Here is a 20059-nt window from a genome sequence, read left to right on the forward strand (position 1 = left end):
GATAGTAATTTTAGTATAGTTAGTTTAGAAAATTAAGGAAAAAACCAAATATTATCTATTTTATATTTTCTTATATATCTAACATTTATAAAGTTTTAAGTTAGTTAGTTATATGCTCAATGGGAAATATATTTTTTTCTTTTGTTTACGCTGAAGAGAAGCAATATCATTTCTTACAAATTCTAAACATTTGTTGGAAATATTTCTTATCCTAACTAATATAATATAATTTTCGTTGTTATTTCTAATATCTTAAACGTACCATAAATGATTATATAGGATTATATAAATAATTTAATGACTGTATAGTATTTCCTTTCATTATTATATAAATATAAAAAATAAAAAATCTTGGCGAATATGCAATAGTATAAAAACGTGAACTGTTATCTTTAAGGAATTATCATTTGGATATTATTAAAAAAAAAATGTAAAGGTAAAGTTAAGCATTTAAAGAATAAATAAATATCAATTTCATTTGGATACAAGATTTTTGCAATAAAATAACAAGTATACCCCAATCTAGTGAATTAATAACATCTTTGTAATTAAAGAAATTCAGCAATTGGGGCATGATCTGCAAAGAAATGGAAGAAATTATTTATCATGAAGTATTATGTGATATGATACTGATATTTATTCATCTTCAGAAGATTTTAAATGACATACTTGAAATTCAAATTGTCTTTCTCCACCACACAATGAACATTTTGGAACATCTTGAATGTTTGTATTATCTGAAATATATAAAATTTGTCCATTTCTTTCATACCTAAAATTTAAAAAAACGTTATATGATTATCAATCAAAATTTCAAATACATTTAAATGAAATATTTGATATAGAAATATAGACAGTATACCTTACAACTTGTTCTGGATTGTGAGCAATTCTTGCATGGAATCGAGCAAATACTTCATCTTCATCAGCATTGGCCATTTTTACTAAATCTTCCTCATCTTTTCCAGTTTGGAAGGATCCTGTTTCGTTACGTTGTATCATGGATTTGTATTTTTCCATCTCTTTTTCTTCTATTTCATTACAATCTTCATCATCTTCATTTATACTTTCTTCAGATTCTATTACTAGTTCATATTCGGGAAATAGAAAACTATTACTTATATTTACATTATTGCCACAATTATGTTTATGGCCTTGTTTCCAATCATAGATTTGGTGATTACGACAACAATAATTAGCAATTTTGCATTTGGAACAATGATTCGGTGCTGAGATGCCACAAACACAACAAGTTTTGCACCAAGAATCTATACCTAGAAACAGTTACATATAAATATAATCGATTTAGAATATAAATATATTTGAACAATAATATAATAAGACTGCAACAATATTATATTAATTTGTATACATACTGATATCCGTTCTCCAGTCTTCTTTTTCTATAGGTGGTTCTGAAGGATAAAAGGGATTGAATCTATTTAACTGAGAGCGCAGAACCTTTAAATTCCCATTTTCGTTTGTTTTACAACAACTTGGATCCTTACATATAAATACATACAACATTCTATGAAATGCATCATCATCTTCCTCGTATGGGGCATAAATTTGACACAAAAAAATGCATGGATTTTTGCAATATTCGCATTCAAGATCTTCCTTGCTGGGTATATTTTTTAAATCTAACCAAGCTGGTCTACCACCTACTTTACTGGAAAAAAATCTACTTTCCAAATGCCAGGGCTCACATTTTTCAACGAAACCTAAATCAATTGGCATTTTGTGCACGTGTTTTTAATAGAAGTTACACGATTAAAGACGAATTTAAAAGGCATCAAATAAATGTTAATGCTAGGTTAGATTAATATAAGAATAGCGTGCCCTCTCAGGGCGAAAATGAAAATCTTTTATAAATTTGATCAGTCGGTTATATAGATTTTGATCAGTCGGTTATATAGATTTCGATCAGTCGGTTAAATAGATTTCTATCAGACCGATTGAGTTCTTTTCTTTTTTGCAGCACAGAGTCCTTATTTAAATTGTGGCAAAATAGATTTCATAATAATCTAATGATGAATTCATTTTTAAAACAAATATATGTGATATTTATAATTTCGGATTAGGTAAATGCGTTCATACAAATGTAGAAAATAATACGGTCAATACATTTCATGTCATTTTTAATCCGTGATAGCGATGAAATTTGAGTTTCACGCGAGCCGAGTTATTCCGAAAGCGTACGAATTCATACGAATGCCGGCTGATCGGCACTTGGTTATTTTTACCGCGTACACGTAGGAGCGTACACGCGAGAAGAGTCTCCTTTGAATCGGTTTCTTGAATCACATCATCTCTCCTTCGCGATCAGTGATACATACAAAAGTGTGCTAAGTGAATTCATCAAATCAACGAATTTCTCCAAATCTTTATAATCTTTTTATCACCTTACTGAGTAATTTTTTTTCCTCTCTAAAAACATAAACCAACAATAAGAAGAAGATATCGAAAGCAGCTTCGAGGATTTAAATTACGCGGGTATAATCGGTGATCTTTAAAACGGAATCTAGATCAATGCGATATGCATCCTACGAGAATTTTTAAACAAAACATTCTATTTTAAGCGCACGTGTACACCGTTTATTGTTAGATTTCATTGAAACAAACGAAAATGACGTTGTCATCATCTTGTGCGTTCATCGACACTCTCGTTAAGGAATACCGCGAATTTTCGAAAAAGGGAACGCATAATAATCTATACGATTATCTTGACTGAAAAGATCTAAACGGCAAGACAAAGAGGAAATTCTTAGCCTAGAGTGGCCAGGAAATTCGATAGAGCCTTCTCCGTTGCTTGCGGCATGTGAGACTATCTAGCTAAGTATTTTTAGGAAAAACTCTTCCAACATTTTCTCGTAGTAGAGAACACATTTTATTCTGAATTACACAGTATAGATATACATCATTTTGGCTCATCCTTTTACTTTTAGAACGAACATAATATACATTAAATGATTTTCAAAGAGAATATTATTTTTTTTACTCGATCGAACGAAATGTATCGATCGATTAATCGTTCGATCATATACGAACCAATTCGTAAATTATTTTTTTTTTTTTTAACAAACGAAATAACGAGTTTTATGGGATAACATAGTAAAGTGAAGTATTCCGATTAAAATATGTTTATTTGCGTTCATATTTAGAAATCATTTGAATGATTTATGAACGCGTAGAAGAAAGTAATGGGAAGTAGGGTAGAATCACATTTGAATATAATAAACGAGAGATCAGTTAAGACGCGAGTGTCATCGTCGTCATCGTCATCGTCATCGTCATCATCGTCGTCGTCGTCGTTGTCATCGTCGTCACCCTCATCGTCATCGTCATCATCATCATCGTTGTCATCGTCGTCGTCGTCCTCGTCGTCATCGTCATCTTCTTCTTCATCGTTATCGTTAGAAGATAAAACTGTTCGTGACGATTTAATGGAAAGAAAACGTGTACCAACAAAGGTGAAGAAAGAAGAGGCTGACGAGGAGATAAGGGTAAAGTTTTATTTTATTGTTAGGATCCAAAAATATATATATAACGTTAGTTTGGCCATCTTTTTTTCGTTTTCTTATACTAATTACAAGTTTCAGGTAATACTAGTGGATACTATACGTATATTACTTATGTATATGTATTGCATGATGCATGTTTGTTACGTGCTTGTCCAAAATTAACGAGTAGAAGAAAAAAGATCAACGCAATAGGAAATTAATCAAGAGGAACACAATCGATACTCGATGATCTTCCATGGGAGTTTTTTGTTTCATTAGCCTTCGTAGTAGCCAACGAAATTATACAAATCTAACTTTTAATTATTTCTTTTTTTTTTTTTGTAGTCAGGACGATTCCAAAATGAAAATATCTAGCGTCAAGGGAAGATGTTGAAGGAAATAGGAATTTTGGAAAAAGATTATGATTAGGAAGGAAGGAAGGAAGAAGAAGAAGAAGGATGGTGGTAATATGTCGCTTTCATGGTTTCAAGCGTCACGTTATCGAGTATATAATGTCTCCTCGCGATACCTGTTCGTACAAAGATGAAACGGGGTATACATGGGAGAGAAGCAACGAGTTTCATGTTACTCTCCTTCGCCTGATTTATTCGAAATCATAATAGGTTGCAATACGACACCCACGGATCGGCTCTCATCATTATACCTTTCGCCTTGCGCGTATTCACCTGGTTGCAATGAATTTCTGCATGAGATCGTTCTTGGAAAAGTATCGAAACGATACACCCGATACACCGATACATCAAATGATGGATGAGAAAAAGAGGGAGAGAGAGAGAGAGAGAGAGAGAGAGAGAAATAACTTTTGGAGCCTGGCCTCGAATTTTCGACGATATCGACAAGATATACTGTTACACTTGAATGTATTTGAATTTTATTTCCAACATGCGTAGGCCACGCGCGCATTATATACACACACATATATACATATATATATAATTAATTTGAATTTGCTTCGAAATTGCGGAATCCAACGTTCGGAGAAATCATTAACTACTATCGATCTTCGTACTCTTTGCTAAATAGTATGCATCAAAACAATTATAATAGAAATTCAAATTGCAACGTTTTCTTGTTTTGTAGAAACGTTAAGATAATTTATGCGACAAATAATAGATGCAATTAAATAATAGATCTTATTTTTTTTCAAATAAGATTGAATTATTTTAGTTAAGGATTATTTCGATTTGACATTGAAAAGTTAACTCGCAAGGTTTATATACTGTACACGTATATAAGTAGTATATAATAGAGACGGATTATATCGATTTAGTTTTGGCACGACCGAATCGAAGAGCCGCATTAAACGAGGAAGAAAAAGATAAAAGAAAGAAGGAAGTATAAAAGGGAAAAAGAAAAAGAAAAGAAAAAAGAAAAAACCGAGAGGAATCGTTAGGTCGGATCGCGTGTCGAGGTGAAATAAGTAGACTGGGGGGTTTTACTTGGAAGCTTTGGGACGGGGACGAGACTAATGCCAGCGGATAGAAGAAGAAAATAGTAGTTAATCGATGTTTGTTAATCCGTGGCAAACGACCGTACGGGCACAGAGAAAGTCTATATCGATATACACTATGCCGATTGTGTTCGCGTGCACTGGGAAAGCGCACCTGCGTGCCAGACAGCGCGAGTACCATCATCCTCCTAATACAACCTGATAATCATGAGCTTCTATCCTCCTTTCTACGATTCGCGGTCTCTCGATCAATCGTTTCGCTATATCAGTATTGTAATATAATCCAAACGACTATTATACGTAGATATAGATATATATCTAGAATGTAGATTTAATTAGGAAAGGAATATTTAGATAGTAACATAAATATATTATGTAAAAACAAATTGTATTGGGATTCTAGAAGGGTTTATATTAAATGATGTAGGTTGACGTAACTCGTTTTAAATCATCGTTTCTTGTTCGCTTGATTTGAAGAAAAAATCATGAAAAGAATCGTTCGTTCGTTCGTTCGTCGAACCTCGACTGCAAAGAGTCAAGATTTATCGTAGCATATTACCTTCGCTCGAGCGTACGATATACCAGCATAAGAAGTATACGATGCACGGTGTAACTGAAACGAGTCGACTAATGGATTGATCCGCACGCCACGTGATATCCTCGATTTCGTATACCATATATGAACACAGATATACGCGCGTACATACATCGGGGAGTACATATGCGTACTGGTTATATTTATACCCCTTACTGTTACATGTAGATGGACCACGTATACATGCAGAACCTCGGAGTATCACGTTTTGCTTCTCCGCGAAGCAATGCTCGCGCGAGCACACCCCACCCCCCGCTTTTCGGCAAGATAAATAAATCAATTGAACGTTTCTTTTTTCTTTTTTTTTATTTTTATTTCATTTCATTCAATTTCATTCGATTTTTCGTTTCGTTTAAAACCAAAGGATCGAATCCTTAACGAGAATACTTTGCTAACCCTTTTGTTTTTCCTTAACGAGGCAAATTTTAAATGAAACTAATTTATTAGAAAACCTATCCCCGTTTCGGATTTCAGTTTAAATCTTGTTTTATTATTCATTTTATTTGATAAATAGGGAACTAATGAACTAAAAAATAATAGTTGTTTATTCGTGTTATTCGATTTTTGTTGTGCAGGAATATGCAGCTACGGCGATGAGCGAATTATTGGGATGGTACGGTTATGAGAAAGTCGATAGCGGTTACACCAGAGGCTTAAATCTCGATCATTTTGCACCGGTTGCAACTTCGAAACATCCCTTGCCTCAAATGGATCGACAATTTCTATTCGATGGAAGTTCGAGATCACCGATGGCCACGAATCATCATCAATCGGTCTTTTCTCATTCGCTGCGAACGAAATTAACGCCTTCGTATTATTCTAACGATATTTTCAAGAATAATGATAAAGTTACGGCAAATCCGTCGTTGCAAATCAAAACTGTCCTACCATCTACTTCAAGATTACCTTATCACAACGATTCAACTTCCAGTAGCCCAGGTGAAATAAAGTTAAACTTGATTGTTAAATAAAGTGGCATTTTTGTTGCCAATGATAGGTTTATTATGTTGGCGTGTATATCCTATTATTATTATTTATTATTTTCCTTTTTACTTGATCTCTTTTGTTAAATTTATGTACTAATAGGTTTATCCCTTAAAAATAAATAAACAAATTAAAAATTAAATTATTAAGGTGAACCAAGAGCTCGTGCGTTTTATCGCGTTGTCTCGGATAGCGTAATCATTGTCGAAGTCAATAAAATTATTATACTTTATATACGAGTAATAATTAAAAAAACAATGCGCGAACTTTTGGATTCAGCCTAATATTTGAATGGTCTGTAATTTTGTTCAATGACGTTGCTTGGCGTGTTACAGATGAAATGACGGAGGTCGGGCACAGATTGATATCCTGTTCTTGGTGCGGACGAATCGGTGAAACGTGGGAACCGGGAAGAACGAATCCACTTTCTTGCGGTATGGTCAGTGCTTTGGGACAATTTTGCAGCGAAGCTTGTTTCGCTGCCGGCCGAAGAGCAGCTTTTAAAAGAGCACGTACGTGCGATTGGTGCAGACACGTTAGAAATCCTATCAGTTACGTCGATTTTCAGGTCAAACAATTTATTTATTATATCATAATCATTTATTTGACAATGAAAACAAAAAAGAAACGTTCACTTTATTAAATTAGATTAAAATTGATAATTTGTTTTTGTTTTTTTAAACAGGACGGCGAAAGTCAGCTTCAATTTTGTAGCGACAAGTGTTTGAATCAATACAAGATGAACATATTTTGTCGAGAAACCGAGACGCATCTAGCCCTTCATGGATTAACAGCGATTCCACCTAGCGATTCTGGAAAGGGTGGTGGCGGTGGTGGTGCATTGATCACCCCCGAACTTTGGCTTCGGAACTGTCAATCGCCTCGTAGTTCGACGGAAGAAATTTTAATCGTCGACGACGAGTCGATCAGCAGGCTCTCGCCTCTGTCGCAAAACGCCGAAATCGATCGTAAGGAATCGATAGATCTTCCAAAATCGGACAATTTGTCTCTCAAATTGATAAGAAGAAATTCGTTTTGCACGCGAACGGACGTCAACGCGACGTCGAGATCGAGAACGACGACTACGACGACGACTACGGCGACAACGAGGAAAATGGAAAACACGGACGAGAAGACGAGGGACGATAGTGAAAGTGTTCGCGAAACTATTAAAGAATCTTTCAAAGATCGCGAATACGAAAAGTATTATCATTGCGCCAACGATCGTATACATTGTAGAATTCCATATACGGATTCGAATCTTTTAAATTTGAGCCAATCGAGATCACCTTCCGTTGATCATACCAAACAACATATAATAGGTAACGTGATGGACGATGAATTACGCGACAGGCATAAGATATATAAGTCTGCTGTAGAAGATAATGGTGATATACACCTGAAGGATATGAAAGGATCGCGAGCTAGAGAATCGTCGAGAAATTGGGATAACGTTCGTTATTCTCAGCAAAGGAAATTACGAAAATCTTCTTCTTGGATTCCAGATACGTCTTCGTCACCGATACAATCCGAAGCAATACCCTCGCCCGGTTCTTGCACCGACGAATCAAGGCAGCACAAATATCACTCGGATTTGAAAATATATCCCGAAACGGCATCGGTTAATCCTATCCAATCTCAATTCTCGTCTCAAACTTCCTCCTCGTCGTCGTCGTTATTACCTCCCGTAACGATACTCGTTCCCTATCCGATACCAATACCAATTCCAGTTCCTATACCGATACCTCTTCCAGCTTCGGTTTTTGCCAAATTTATTTCGGATAAAGATACGTCATTGAATAATACTGATTCCGATAGGAAGAGTTCTACCTCGGACAATTTAACTGATAGTGTTATATCTACGACTGATCATACGACGTCGATAAAAACTCAATCACCGTTGACTCCGGTAACGGACAAGTGTCACTTCAACGTGATTTCTTCTTCAAATAGCGACAGTGAACATTCTAACGCGTTATCGAACAAAAACAACCTTTCCAAAAGTTCAACGAGATCGTTGAGAAAGAAGAAACGCGTTAACGAGGATAACGAAAGTACAGATCGTCAGCCAAAGAGAAGAAGTAAATTTCTAACCACATAGGAACTTATTTCTCAAGTGTTTTAGAACATTTTTATATCGTTTAGATTCAATTGTCATTAAAGTAACTATTTTGAAGATGATTCCTGACCCGATATTCATCAACGATACTTGTATCTTTGTTCACGTTATTATTTGTTTTTTTTTTCCTCCTTTTTTTTCAGAGAATATTTTTTTAAAAGCGTTTCAATATTATATATTGGCAGAGTTTAGAAATAATTCAATTACAATTCAGTGATTGGAATGAAATCGTTTCTTCTTGATTTCCAATTGCTCAATATGGATAAGACGTAGTTTAATTTAGAACTCCATTCCATCATATCGTGGATGGTATCGCAGGATAGCAAGTGTCTGTAAGAAAATAAGAAATATTTGTTAAGCTAGTTAAAAAGCGTAAAAAGATATGTTTAAGTTTACCTCACGACAGTGTAACTACATCGACATTCGAGAAACATGCTATTTTCATCGCGAGATACCCTTTCTCTTATGGTTTTAAACATAAGCGTGCGTGGTCTAGCACAAATGGTCCTATCCACGACTTGTACCTCGTTAGTCGTGCAACGAGTCAAATCGATGATCAACAACGGTGATCTCAAGTCGTGTTCTTGAGGATAATTCCAAAATTTCATGCAACTACCATCGAGAACGCACCATCGTCTATTCCAAGCAGCCAATCCACCTGCTTCGTCGCCGTGTGTCAAGAAACCGGAATGGATAAGCGATATTTTGATTTTCCGAGACAATTTGAAATTTATTTTCCCTTGCAAAATCGAATTCGAAGGTACCTGGTTAACGATAATTAATTCGACAACTTATTATCTAATTTTCTAACGAGTTTATCCTAACTCAAACGTTAAAATATAAAGAAACAAATTACCGATAATAAATTCCAAGGTGGAACTTTGTGCAGATCTTGAAGAGTTAATTGTACGTATCCAGTAAGTTGAAAAGACGTTTCTCTGATACTGTTGGAACATGGCATTTCATTTTGCTTCAATCGCGATCTCTCCAATTTTTTCCACAATTGGTTAGGCGAGGGACACGTAATATTGTTGTCGCACGATAGTTCTCCTTTTTCATTGGAATTTGTGTTTCTTAATTGCAAACTGTAAACGTCTACGACGATGATAAAATTAGGACTCAGATTTGGTACGGTTATTGATTCGGGAAAACGAATAGTAATCGGACTATCGAATGAATAATTCATAGCACTCGTTGCCCAAACCGTTGATTCGTGGGTCACCGTAACCATAAACCATCCACACATATCGGAAGTTAAACCCGACAGATCAATTTTATCTTTATTGATGCTCAAACTGATCTGCGAGATGGTAACTTTGCCGTGCTCGTATAAGGAAATATTACTATCCTGGAATTCGTCGATACGTTTAATTTCATTCAATACAGCTTTTTTCTTAAGTATCGATAATAACAACAATCTTTCGGATTCCACGTGTTGTATACTATATTGAAACATTTTCGTGAAATTACAAAAGTTTAAAGCCTTGCTAGCTTGATGTATCAACGTTTGTTGTACCTCCAATCTTTGTAAAAGTTCTTGTATTTTGTCTTTGTGTTTTATAACTGGATCACTGATTTGTTTTCCTTCCATGTTCGAGCGTGAATATGATTCCTTATTAAGAAAAAGAAAAAAAAAACAACGACAAATCAGATTAGATATCTGTATTAATATTACGTTTGCAAACGAATACCTTTCTATTAATTTCTTGGGAAAATGATCTGAGCATTTTCGTTTTCCCAATTACTTTTCTTTGCGTTGGTTCGCTTGCCAATAATCTTTGATTAAAAGTCTCATTAGTAGGAGGTGTCTTTGATTTGTCGATCCTTTTATGATTTAAATTGTCTTCGTAGGAATTAGTTGAATTGAAAATGTAAGAACTGCTGGGTAATTCCTTGTTAAATGCATTGTCGAGAAATTTGTCTATCTGCTCCGATGGCATAATACTTTCAACAATTTCCGAACTACCGTACGAATATTTGTCCTCGCTTTTCTCGCTAAATTCTGATTTCGACGATGCGATAGGAAGTATCGTTGAAATCGAGCTCGGTATGGAAAATGGCGATGCATGTTTTTTCGTTGAATCCGCAGAACATGATTTAATCGTCGATTCTAAATTTGGCTTCATTCGTTTAGGTTTTTCTATTTTTTTCATACTTTTATTTACGTTGTCGATATTATTATTAGAAACGAGAATCGTTTGCTCGTATCGCGTAGCTTCGTTCAATTTGTTATTGATATTATTTTCTATTTCCCGTGAATCTATTTCTTTCGAAGAAATATCTTCGAAAGCTTTGTGCACACCTGGCACGATGTAATCCGTTAATAATCTTTTTTTCGGACACTCGATCGAATTCCTAGCCACGTAATTATTACGAAAATCAAATGACTTTTTTTTCGGGGTATCCATTAAATAAGAATTACATTCTAACGATTCAAGATCTTCTTTAAGATCTCGAATTTCTTCGTTCAAACGAGTATAGGGTGTTTTAGATTTGATACTTTCGTCAGTTTCGATACTCGTTAAACATTTTTCATCCATTTTATTATCGTTATATTTGATTTCAGATATTTCCGAATTTTTCGTAACCTGATCGATGTTTAATTTCTCTTCAGAAATAACTGGTACTTTGATTTTTTCGTAATCCAACGCCCTATCTATTTTAAGGTTCCAATTGCGACATTTTTTGGTAATTATATCGTTCTTCAATCCGTTTAGGAAAGTTTCGTTTTGCAAGAGTTTACTGGGTGTCATTATATCATTTTCATACATTTCCGTTTTGACGAGGATTTCTTTATTTAAACAGTTCAAAGCTTTGTCGGACAATTTGTTACATGTGCTTCCAAAATCTGTTTAAACATATATATATATATATATATATATATAAACGTTGCATATAAAGTTGCGATTAATCGAATAAGAATGCATTCGTAAATGCAAGAGGGGTACGGGGTGGGAGGGGGGAGCAAGAAAGGGTGACGTACCTTCAAATCGGTAGGCATTTATCGCCCGTAAAATGTTCATTTTTTGTCTCAGTTGCATCATTGCCAATTCGTTCGGTTCTTTATTTTTAACAGTGGCACGATTTATTAAACGCTGAAAAATAAAGTAACGATCAATTTTGCTTTTTAAAAATGATATTTGCATATTATGATATTTGATTTATCAACGAGGATAAACACTTACGCGAATAAACGAATCATCCTCGTTATTTTCCGAATTCGACAAAACCATATTGCTGTAAGAACAAACGAATTGTTTTTTTCTTTTTTTAATTAACATGTTTAAATTAGGACAATGTTTGTTCATAAAAAAAAAAAATAAAAGAAAAAGGAAAAACAAAGGGAAAACAAAGGGAAAAAAGTACAAATACAAACATTCGATGTGAGGTATGTTCTCGTCTTATTGACAGTATATCAACGGTATTGTCCTATTATGTGACATTTAAACACTTGGCAATATTTCTTCTAATGTTATTATCGAACAAATTTAAACTGATTATTTTTTAAAAACGATTTATACAAATTTACAATATTTTAACACACATTTACTTAAACGTGATTGCTTTAACACAATTTTTACCTTTTTTTTTTTATTTTCGATCAAAAAACGATTTCAAATGGTTGCTAACACGTTGAACTTTCGATAAATTAACGTTTAAATAATAATATAATATGTTTCGCACACGTGTTATACACTTATTGTTAATTAATTATAGATAAAATGATTTATTATTCATTAAGTTATATTTAAACGTATAATTGACAAAAACTTTCAAACGAATGCCTTGAGAAATGCCGTAAGATAGTAAGATTCGTACTTCGCCGTCACTATAGTAATGAAAAAGGTGCACAGTTGAGCCTGGGATAAGGTTCACTAATGATAAGAGAACGATGCCATCACGTAAGATAATACAATAACATACCTACTATTTCAATAACTCTATATTATACACAAACGATCTCAACAATTCTATCAGAAATAAAGATATTTTTTAAACAATCTTTATTCAAAGATTTATTCTAGTTAATACATTTAATTACATTCTTATTATTTCAATAAAACATTTTTTTTTAAAGTTTCGAGATTGATATAGCATATAAAACTTAAATTATATTATATTATATTAATGCCAATGATCTTGATAATTGTGTAGAATCAATTTCGCGTTTGGCATTTTACATAAGTATCAAACAAATATTACCGGCAATATTCTTTTATCGGTGGAACGATAGTTTATGTTCTAAACGCTACATAGTTTATCGGCTAGGTGGCGACACGTGTTTAGTTCCGTCGGTAATATCTAGTAATGATCTCCGCCACTAGATGGCGTTAATAGTTGTTGCACGGTCGGTAAGTTTTCGGTCAAGCTACTTTTGGCATTATCAAAGAATACAGAAGAAATAAAAAAAAGGGGACTTGTGAGCTCCTATATACTGTGGTATTCTTTGGCACTATACATATTTCAATTAGTTTTCAATTAGTGGACTATTTGTACGAACGTCTGTGTATATATATATATTTATTTATTTATTGTATTTTTCTGTACAGATGGTATTATCAAATAACAAAACGAAACGAAGTTTTTTAATTGTTTTTTTAGATTTTCTTATTACACTTCTATTTTATTAAGTGATATAATAATGATGTACTTGTATATGACAATAACAAATGTAAATGTTTCTCTACTTCGTTTTCCTGTCCTAATAAATAGTAATGAATAGCCTCCTATATTTTTGTAGATACCCGCTAGACTATAAAAGTTTGGTCCGTTTCTTTTCATTTAGTCTTTTTTTGGAACTTCCGAAAAACCGAAAACTCACTAGGGTATATCTCCTCAAAATCTTCTCAGAAATGCATTGTTTAAAAAACATACTTTGACGGTATTTCATAGATGAATATAATTTTCCAATACATTTTTCAGGATAAGAGATTCTTTTTTCCCCGCGTTAACTCTTATTTCGCATAATCATCGCGTAGATTTTATAATAGAAAAATGCATTTAGCTGGCAGGAACTTCTTGTTTGTTATTAAGGACAGTAGCGTTTTCTTGTATGGCGGGAGCCTGTTCAACGCAACGCCACAAACCATAAGTTTTGCCGACCGTTGTTTGCCATAATCTCAAAGTCCCATCTTCCGAGCCACTGGCATAAAGTTCTCCATCCGGTGAAAATCGTACACAATGTACAGGACCAAAATGTCCTTTGAATGATTCTATCCGATCAAAAATTTATACAAATTTAAAAAAGTTTCATAAAAAAAAGGTATAATATTTTAGTTTAATAATAAATACGTACCTATTTCAGCACCCGTGCTATAATCAAATTTATACATTTTTAAATCTTCACCGCCGCATACAAAAATGCTACAATCGGGATGCAAGCTGGCACTATTTGCTTGAGTTGGCACTGTAAAGTCACGTATTTTAGTTAACCTAAAACAAGAAAAACAGAATAACATAAATATCAGGAAAATATTACAAAACAATTATTTATTAAATGTAATGTTTAAAAGGATAAAACAAAAGAAAAGAAAAAAAAGTAGAGCATCGTACATATAGAGTCAGACGACATTTAATTTGTATGCAGGAAATACTTTCTATGAGGCCAAGGTGAGCTGACGCATGAGCAGCGAATTTACACAAGTACATGACAAGGAAATTAATTAAACATAAAGTTGTGTACGCGTAAAACGAATGTTAAAAATATGGTAGATGGTCGCATACACCTTGAACTATTTAGATATAGTCTTAAATGTAAAATAACAAACATTATTTAATCGAGATATATTTGTTAAAACAGACATACTCTTTGCTATCCCAGAAAGTAACGATGTTGGAGTGAGTGGTTGTGATAATATTGCCATCCTTAGATACTTCCATAGAATTAGGTATGGCAGGAAAATCTAGCCTCTTTGTTTCTTGACCACTATTTCTATCCCAAACTCTTAATGTTTTATCATCGGCGCAAGAAACCAATGCGGTATTGTCTTTGAAGAAAGTAACATGCCTGATACCACTCGTATGACCTGAGAAAATCTACAAGAAAATAATCTTGCGTCATTTGCAGGTATATAATGACAATAAATTTGAAGATAAGATTCGTTTCAGTACCTGTGGTGCTGCTTCTGGTTGATTCAGATCATAAATACGAACTAGTTTCTCGTTAGAACCGGTGCACAAGTAATTTGAATCCGAGCTAAAGTTAACTGATTTGACAATGTGATTGTGTTGGAAGGAATAGACTTCTTCTCCTTTGATAGCATCCCAAACTTTAGCATTAAAGTCTGCTGCACCAGTTGCTGCTCTTGTAGCCTGTGGGTTCAACGCAACACCCCACACTGCACCTTTGTGACCTTCGAATGTACCAATCCAATCTCCAGTGTCACCCTGTCGTAACATTGGCTTGCCATCTGACAATAAAACAATTCAAATATAATCAATGTATAAAAGATCTAAGGAAAGATAAGAGAGTAAAAGTTCTCCGGCATTGCCATGACGCTTTAGGCACGAAATTGGGCCAAGGTAATCGGAACGATTGTGATTGTAGACAGAAAAGAAAAAAGAAGAGACAAAAACGAAAGGAACATTACAAAAGTAGATTTTTAAATAGAACGTTTAGGATTCGATATTACCTTTGCACGCTGAAATGAGATAATATCCAGATTCGGTGACATCGGAAAATGCAAGATGCACGACGGGTCTTGTATGTCCGCTGCACGTTAGCGGTGTTTGTCGCAGATTCGCCATTATTTCATTCCTTTACGTTAAAACCAGATTTATATACACGTTTGAACGATCGTCGAACGATCTTTCCGTTAACAGTCAAAGTAACAAAGATTAAATATCTCTTTGTATTTGTTCTTAATTATTAGGACAAATTTCTTTCGGATCCACTGTACTTACACTTACGTACGTAGTGACATACTCGCACGCATACACACGCGTATATGCGCGCGCGTAAAACAAATACTAACAAACAAGCTGACGGCAGTTTAAGGAAAGGTCTCTTCTCGTGTACGTTCTGAAACGTACTCGAATCCAGCCACCGTTGCGACTGCTTACGACTGCTTACGAAATGACACTACCACGAATAGCATCCGCCATTTTTGTTCGCAGGTGTACGGCCACGGCCAAGTTCACACAGGAAGAAAATGTGTTGCATTGCTAAAAAACAATATGGCGGCCTCGAAGCGGGCTCGTTTCAAGGATGAATAAACGAGTTGTCAATTTCCTTTCGATCCTTTTTTAATTGACCAAGGTCAATTTCGTTTCTTTGCGTTAAAAAGAACAACTCATGGTAATAATTACGTCTACGTAATTATTTAGAAGACTCGATTCCTTTTTCCAGCCCTTTCTCTCAAATTAGATTATTTTCCATGTTCTCTTTTCCTTCGAGTTGTCCTCGTCACACTTGGCATATTTCTTCCGCCTGACACAAGCGTAAATCTCAGATTCTATAACTTATTTTGACCATGAGCTCAAAGACAACTTTTCCCCCTTTTGTAGGAATAAATTTACACGCTTATACTTTCGAAATCCTGTAAAAAAGATATTCAATTTGATTGTGCGTTCTTTTGCAACTTTAACGATAAAAACAATCACGTACATTTAAAACTTCTCCCTGCTTTGTCATTTCTTACAGGGAGATACGAAGAAAAAAAAATATCTTTATCATTTGGAAACGAAATTAAGGAAAGGTTTATTTAATAAATTATCGGAAAAGAAGAATCAACGATTAGTTGATATTTTTCAATTCTATAGTAGATATGATAGGTTTCATAGGGATAAATATTAAGCAGAATGAATTTGGCTACGAATGGGATATCGAATGTCACTAGATAGACGAGATGACTAGGGTCATTTTGTCGGTGGTAACATTGGCGTAAAGAAAATTCGGGTGGAGCAAATCGGGGATGGGAATGATGGGGTGGGGGAGAAAGAGAGAGAGAGAGATATCGGTTTAAGGAGTGACGTTACGTCTGAAAGATACAATGATAATTTGTATTGAAAGAATTAAGGAGTTTTAATAATCCCTTACCAAGGATTGAATAGGACTGATAATAGATCGATAAAATAACGAGGAAAAGTCAGAATAGAGCGCGTGATTTCGCGCGAAAATGAGCTTAAACATAACCAAGTTTTTTTCTAAAAAGAAAAGTGTCAATGTCGAAACAGTGGCGGAAATAGGCTTGCCTACTAATGTCTCTCACGAATTTCACGTTAGTAAAAATGCAGAAACAGGTCAGTTGGAGGGTTTACCGCTTTCCTGGATAAATTTTCTTAACACGCAAATATCAAAGTCCGAACAGGATGAACATCCTGCCGCAGCATTGCAAGCTATCAAATTTTACAATTACTCGATTAAACGTAAACCACAGGAGAAAGTATTTAAAGCACTTGTCACGGAGAATCTTATAGAAGAAGAATCGGAAGAAATCGATAATATATTAACTAAGAAGTATCAATCGTATGACTCGGATAGTTCAAATTCAGCTAGCTCAATTTATAGCAAGGTTTCTGAATTTACAGAATGTCCACTTAAAGTTAATAAAGTGCCAAAGCCAGCACCAAGAACTTTCATAGATAGGAATGATAGAAATGAAAAAACTTTGACCGAAATTCTAGAAGATCTTAAAGTATACAACGTCGAGGACGATAGTTTACTTCAAGAGGAGGAAACCGAGAAAGAGATCGAAGAGGAAGATGATTACAAAATCAAAACCGAAGAAAGTCCTGTATTACGTAGAAAAACAGACTATAGTGGTGTAAAATTGAGTGATCAAGAAGTATTCGATGAACTAAGATCTATTTGTCAAAGTGGTGATCCTACTCTTAAATTTGATAGAAGTAAGGAAGTTGGTGCTGGTGCTTCTGGCACCGTATTCGTAGCAACTGATCTTGAAAATAATCAGAAAGTAGCCATTAAGGATATTGACTTGTCTAAGCAACCAAAAAAGGAACTCATATTGACTGAAATCAAAGTTCTCAAAGAATTTCAACACCCGAATTTAGTTAATTTCTTGGACGCGTATCTTTTAGATTGTCATTTGTGGGTGGTAATGGAATTATTAGAAGGAGGACCTCTTACCGATGTTGTTACCGAGACTATTATGAAGGAGGCACAAATTGCAGCTGTCTGTAGAGAGGTTTTGAAAGCGATAAGTTTTCTTCACAAAAGGGGTATCATTCATCGAGACATTAAATCGGATAATGTTCTATTGGGTATGAACGGAACTGTCAAAGTAACGGATTTTGGTTTCTGCGCTAATATTAATGGTGACGAAAAGAGACAGACTATGGTGGGTTCTCCGTATTGGATGGCACCGGAAGTAGTGACGAGAAAACAATATGGAAAGAAAGTCGACATTTGGTCGCTCGGTATAATGGCCATTGAGATGATCGAGGGTGAGCCACCTTATATGAAAGAAACGGCACTAAGAGCGTTATACTTAATTGCTGCCATTGGTAAACCTTCCATACCAAGATGGGAATTGCTTAGTCCTACGTTTCAAAACTTTTTAGAAAGGTGCCTTGCTGTTGAAGTTGATGAAAGAGCAACCGCGGATGAATTGCTTTCTCATCCGTTCTTAGAAAATTGTGCAGAATTGACTACATTAACGCCATTGATACAGGTTGCACAAAGAATTCTTCACAAAGTCTATAATTGATTACTTTTAATGCAACTAGTATTTATATAATCTTGAATTGAGCACAATGGTGCTGCTAAGTATTTTAATTAATGAATTTCACATATATATATATATATACAATCTTTCTTTCTTATTGATACTTTATCATTTGCCATTACTGTTGACATTTTCTTCACATACCACGAATTCACTAAGTTTTCTCGAAAATGATAATACGATCAACAGTATTATGGATTTCAGTAAGATCCACTATTTGGATTTTTTTAGAAGTTATGAGATATGGAATATAAATTAGAATACACGCGTTTTAATAGCGAATTTCTTATGTTCTATAAGGTTTTCAATATATTGTTTTTTTTGTTTTCTTTTTTCCACACAAATGTTTTGTTGGTGGAAACGAAACTATAAAGTTAACTTCATGTGCAATATAAATACGTACACATACATATACGCTGTGGCGACATTGTCGATTTTATAATTGTATTTTTATTGCATTTTAGGTATTCACGTATACGCACACATGTTTGCTGCATATGTATATGTGCATATAGATATGTAAATTTTATACTACCTAAACGGGGTTTGTGTAACATTGTATTTTATGCAAAAGATTATTTTTTTGAATATATTGCAAGCATAGGTAACGCATATTATTTTATACTATGAAACAATTATTGTACTTATATTGAGAATACTTCCAGTAGCGAAGAAAAAAAGTAAACAGAAAACAAAAACGCACAAACGCGTGGGTGGGTGCCTATTTTATTGTCAGCAAAGCATTCTTCACAAAGTGCAATTATTTTTAATCATCTCCCGTGTTAAATTTCAAGACACAGGAGGAAAAAGAATTTTAATTTAAAATAAATACGTTACATTCTGTAAATAATTGAAATGTTTGGCTTAACATTGCAATTTATGAATGCATTATTAACTGATTGCGAGTATTAAATAGTACAATGCAACACACTGCTTAACATAGAGTGTAATTTTGAAAAGTTATACACACGCATATGACTAGTTTTATAGAATTTTTTCAGACTTGATAATATACATTTTAGGGAGAAATATTTTTGTATTTTACAGCGAGTATATTATCGCTAAACCAAATATATTCTACTCTTATAAGTTTTATAACGTAATCGTGTACATATAAGTAAACGCATATCGACAATATTTATAAGGGTGTTTCAATTTTATAATAAAATGATACGAATGATTATTCTAACTATAAGATAGAATTTTAAACGCAAAACTTCAATAAAAAATCACGACTGTGATAAGTAATAAACTATTGAATTTAATTCCATGCAATTATTCATTAATCTCTTTTTATAAGATTTACGCGAATGCTGCCGGATATAAATAACTAAATGGTTTATCTAAAATCCTGCCTTTTGGTTGTTTATCTCTTGTATTTCATATTTCCAATTATTTCATGTGTCGTCATATTTAATTAATTTAAAAAAAAATAGCCAATTCCTGAGTTTGTGCCTTAAATGAATGAATATATGCGTTATTATGGAATTTTATCAATGTTCGTGTTTATGTATTTTAATTAAATAAATATTATAAAATTGTCCACACTTTAAATTATAATTATAATTATTGCGACATTTTATCCTATCCTCATATTCCTTCGAATGTTTTATTGTTAACAATCATTTAAGCTATACAAATAAAATGAGAGGATATGTCTTATTAAATAAAATATTAAACAATAAATAATTTATTTAAAAG

The 20059-nt window shown here is 33.9% G+C and overlaps 4 protein-coding genes across 7 annotated transcripts; 2 read left to right on the forward strand and 2 right to left on the reverse strand.

Annotated features, from left to right (window-relative positions):
• Positions 1-442: 442 nt before the first annotated feature.
• LOC122514631 (programmed cell death protein 2) lies at positions 443-2297 on the reverse strand. The gene is made up of 4 exons (XM_043631566.1): positions 1377-2297; positions 863-1274; positions 670-772; positions 443-577 (listed from the first exon to the last, which is right to left on the reverse strand). Exons 1-4 carry the CDS (start codon positions 1738-1740, stop codon positions 443-445), a joined length of 1014 nt encoding a protein of 337 aa, XP_043487501.1. The 5' UTR covers positions 1741-2297.
• Positions 2298-2800: 503 nt separating this feature from the next.
• Positions 2801-8734, forward strand: LOC122514444 (serine-rich adhesin for platelets). 3 transcript variants are annotated; one of them, XM_043631286.1, is made up of 4 exons: positions 2801-3506; positions 6145-6508; positions 6889-7121; positions 7239-8734. In XM_043631286.1, the coding sequence occupies exons 1-4, from the start codon at positions 3204-3206 to the stop codon at positions 8652-8654; spliced, it is 2316 nt and encodes a 771-aa protein (XP_043487221.1). In that variant the 5' UTR covers positions 2801-3203; the 3' UTR covers positions 8655-8734. The 3 variants fall into 3 exon arrangements, with proteins under 3 accessions (XP_043487221.1, XP_043487223.1, XP_043487222.1); XM_043631288.1 differs by having other exon boundaries at positions 3422-3506; positions 3603-6508; XM_043631287.1 differs by lacking the exon at positions 2801-3506 and adding an exon at positions 3938-3967.
• Positions 8735-13250: 4516 nt separating this feature from the next.
• Positions 13251-15815, reverse strand: LOC122514519 (serine-threonine kinase receptor-associated protein). Of its 2 annotated transcripts, none has more exons than XM_043631404.1 (6): positions 15576-15815; positions 15305-15429; positions 14784-15082; positions 14479-14708; positions 13969-14105; positions 13251-13885 (listed from the first exon to the last, which is right to left on the reverse strand). In XM_043631404.1, the coding sequence occupies exons 2-6, from the start codon at positions 15417-15419 to the stop codon at positions 13674-13676; spliced, it is 993 nt and encodes a 330-aa protein (XP_043487339.1). In that variant the 5' UTR covers positions 15420-15429; positions 15576-15815; the 3' UTR covers positions 13251-13673. The 2 variants fall into 2 exon arrangements, with proteins under 2 accessions (XP_043487339.1, XP_043487338.1); XM_043631403.1 differs by having other exon boundaries at positions 15305-15480.
• Positions 15816-16592: 777 nt separating this feature from the next.
• On the forward strand, positions 16593-18424 carry LOC122514514 (serine/threonine-protein kinase PAK 2). Its single transcript, XM_043631394.1, has one exon. The coding sequence runs from the start codon at positions 16790-16792 to the stop codon at positions 18338-18340; it is 1551 nt and encodes a 516-aa protein (XP_043487329.1). The 5' UTR covers positions 16593-16789; the 3' UTR covers positions 18341-18424.
• The last annotated feature ends 1635 nt before the right edge of the window (positions 18425-20059 follow it).

The sequence above is a fragment of the Polistes fuscatus genome, unplaced genomic scaffold (genome assembly GCF_010416935.1).
Source record: "Polistes fuscatus isolate 324 unplaced genomic scaffold, CU_Pfus_HIC Scaffold15, whole genome shotgun sequence".
NCBI lineage: Eukaryota > Metazoa > Arthropoda > Insecta > Hymenoptera > Vespidae > Polistes > Polistes fuscatus.

What these genes read in the sequence shown, in the direction of transcription:
- LOC122514631 (XM_043631566.1), bottom strand. Translation starts at nt 1,740, where the DNA reads ATGCCAATTGATTTAGGTTTCGTTGAAAAATGTGAGCCCTGGCATTTG. An exon ending in AATCCAGAACAAGTTGTAAG is followed by an intron (nt 773 to 862) that starts GTATACTGTCTA and finishes TTTAAATTTTAG; the next exon opens with GTATGAAAGAAATGGACAAA. An exon ending in AAAGACAATTTGAATTTCAA is followed by an intron (nt 578 to 669) that starts GTATGTCATTTA and finishes ATTTCTTTGCAG; the next exon opens with ATCATGCCCCAATTGCTGAA.
- LOC122514444 (XM_043631286.1), top strand. Translation starts at nt 3,204, where the DNA reads ATGGGAAGTAGGGTAGAATCACATTTGAATATAATAAACGAGAGATCA. An exon ending in AGGCTGACGAGGAGATAAGG is followed by an intron (nt 3,507 to 6,144) that starts GTAAAGTTTTAT and finishes TTTGTTGTGCAG; the next exon opens with GAATATGCAGCTACGGCGAT. An exon ending in TCAGTTACGTCGATTTTCAG is followed by an intron (nt 7,122 to 7,238) that starts GTCAAACAATTT and finishes TTTTTTAAACAG; the next exon opens with GACGGCGAAAGTCAGCTTCA.
- LOC122514519 (XM_043631404.1), bottom strand. Translation starts at nt 15,419, where the DNA reads ATGGCGAATCTGCGACAAACACCGCTAACGTGCAGCGGACATACAAGA. An exon ending in ACTTTCTGGGATAGCAAAGA is followed by an intron (nt 14,106 to 14,478) that starts GTATGTCTGTTT and finishes TTCTTGTTTTAG; the next exon opens with GTTAACTAAAATACGTGACT. An exon ending in TAGCACGGGTGCTGAAATAG is followed by an intron (nt 13,886 to 13,968) that starts GTACGTATTTAT and finishes TTGATCGGATAG; the next exon opens with AATCATTCAAAGGACATTTT.
- LOC122514514 (XM_043631394.1), top strand. Translation starts at nt 16,790, where the DNA reads ATGAGCTTAAACATAACCAAGTTTTTTTCTAAAAAGAAAAGTGTCAAT.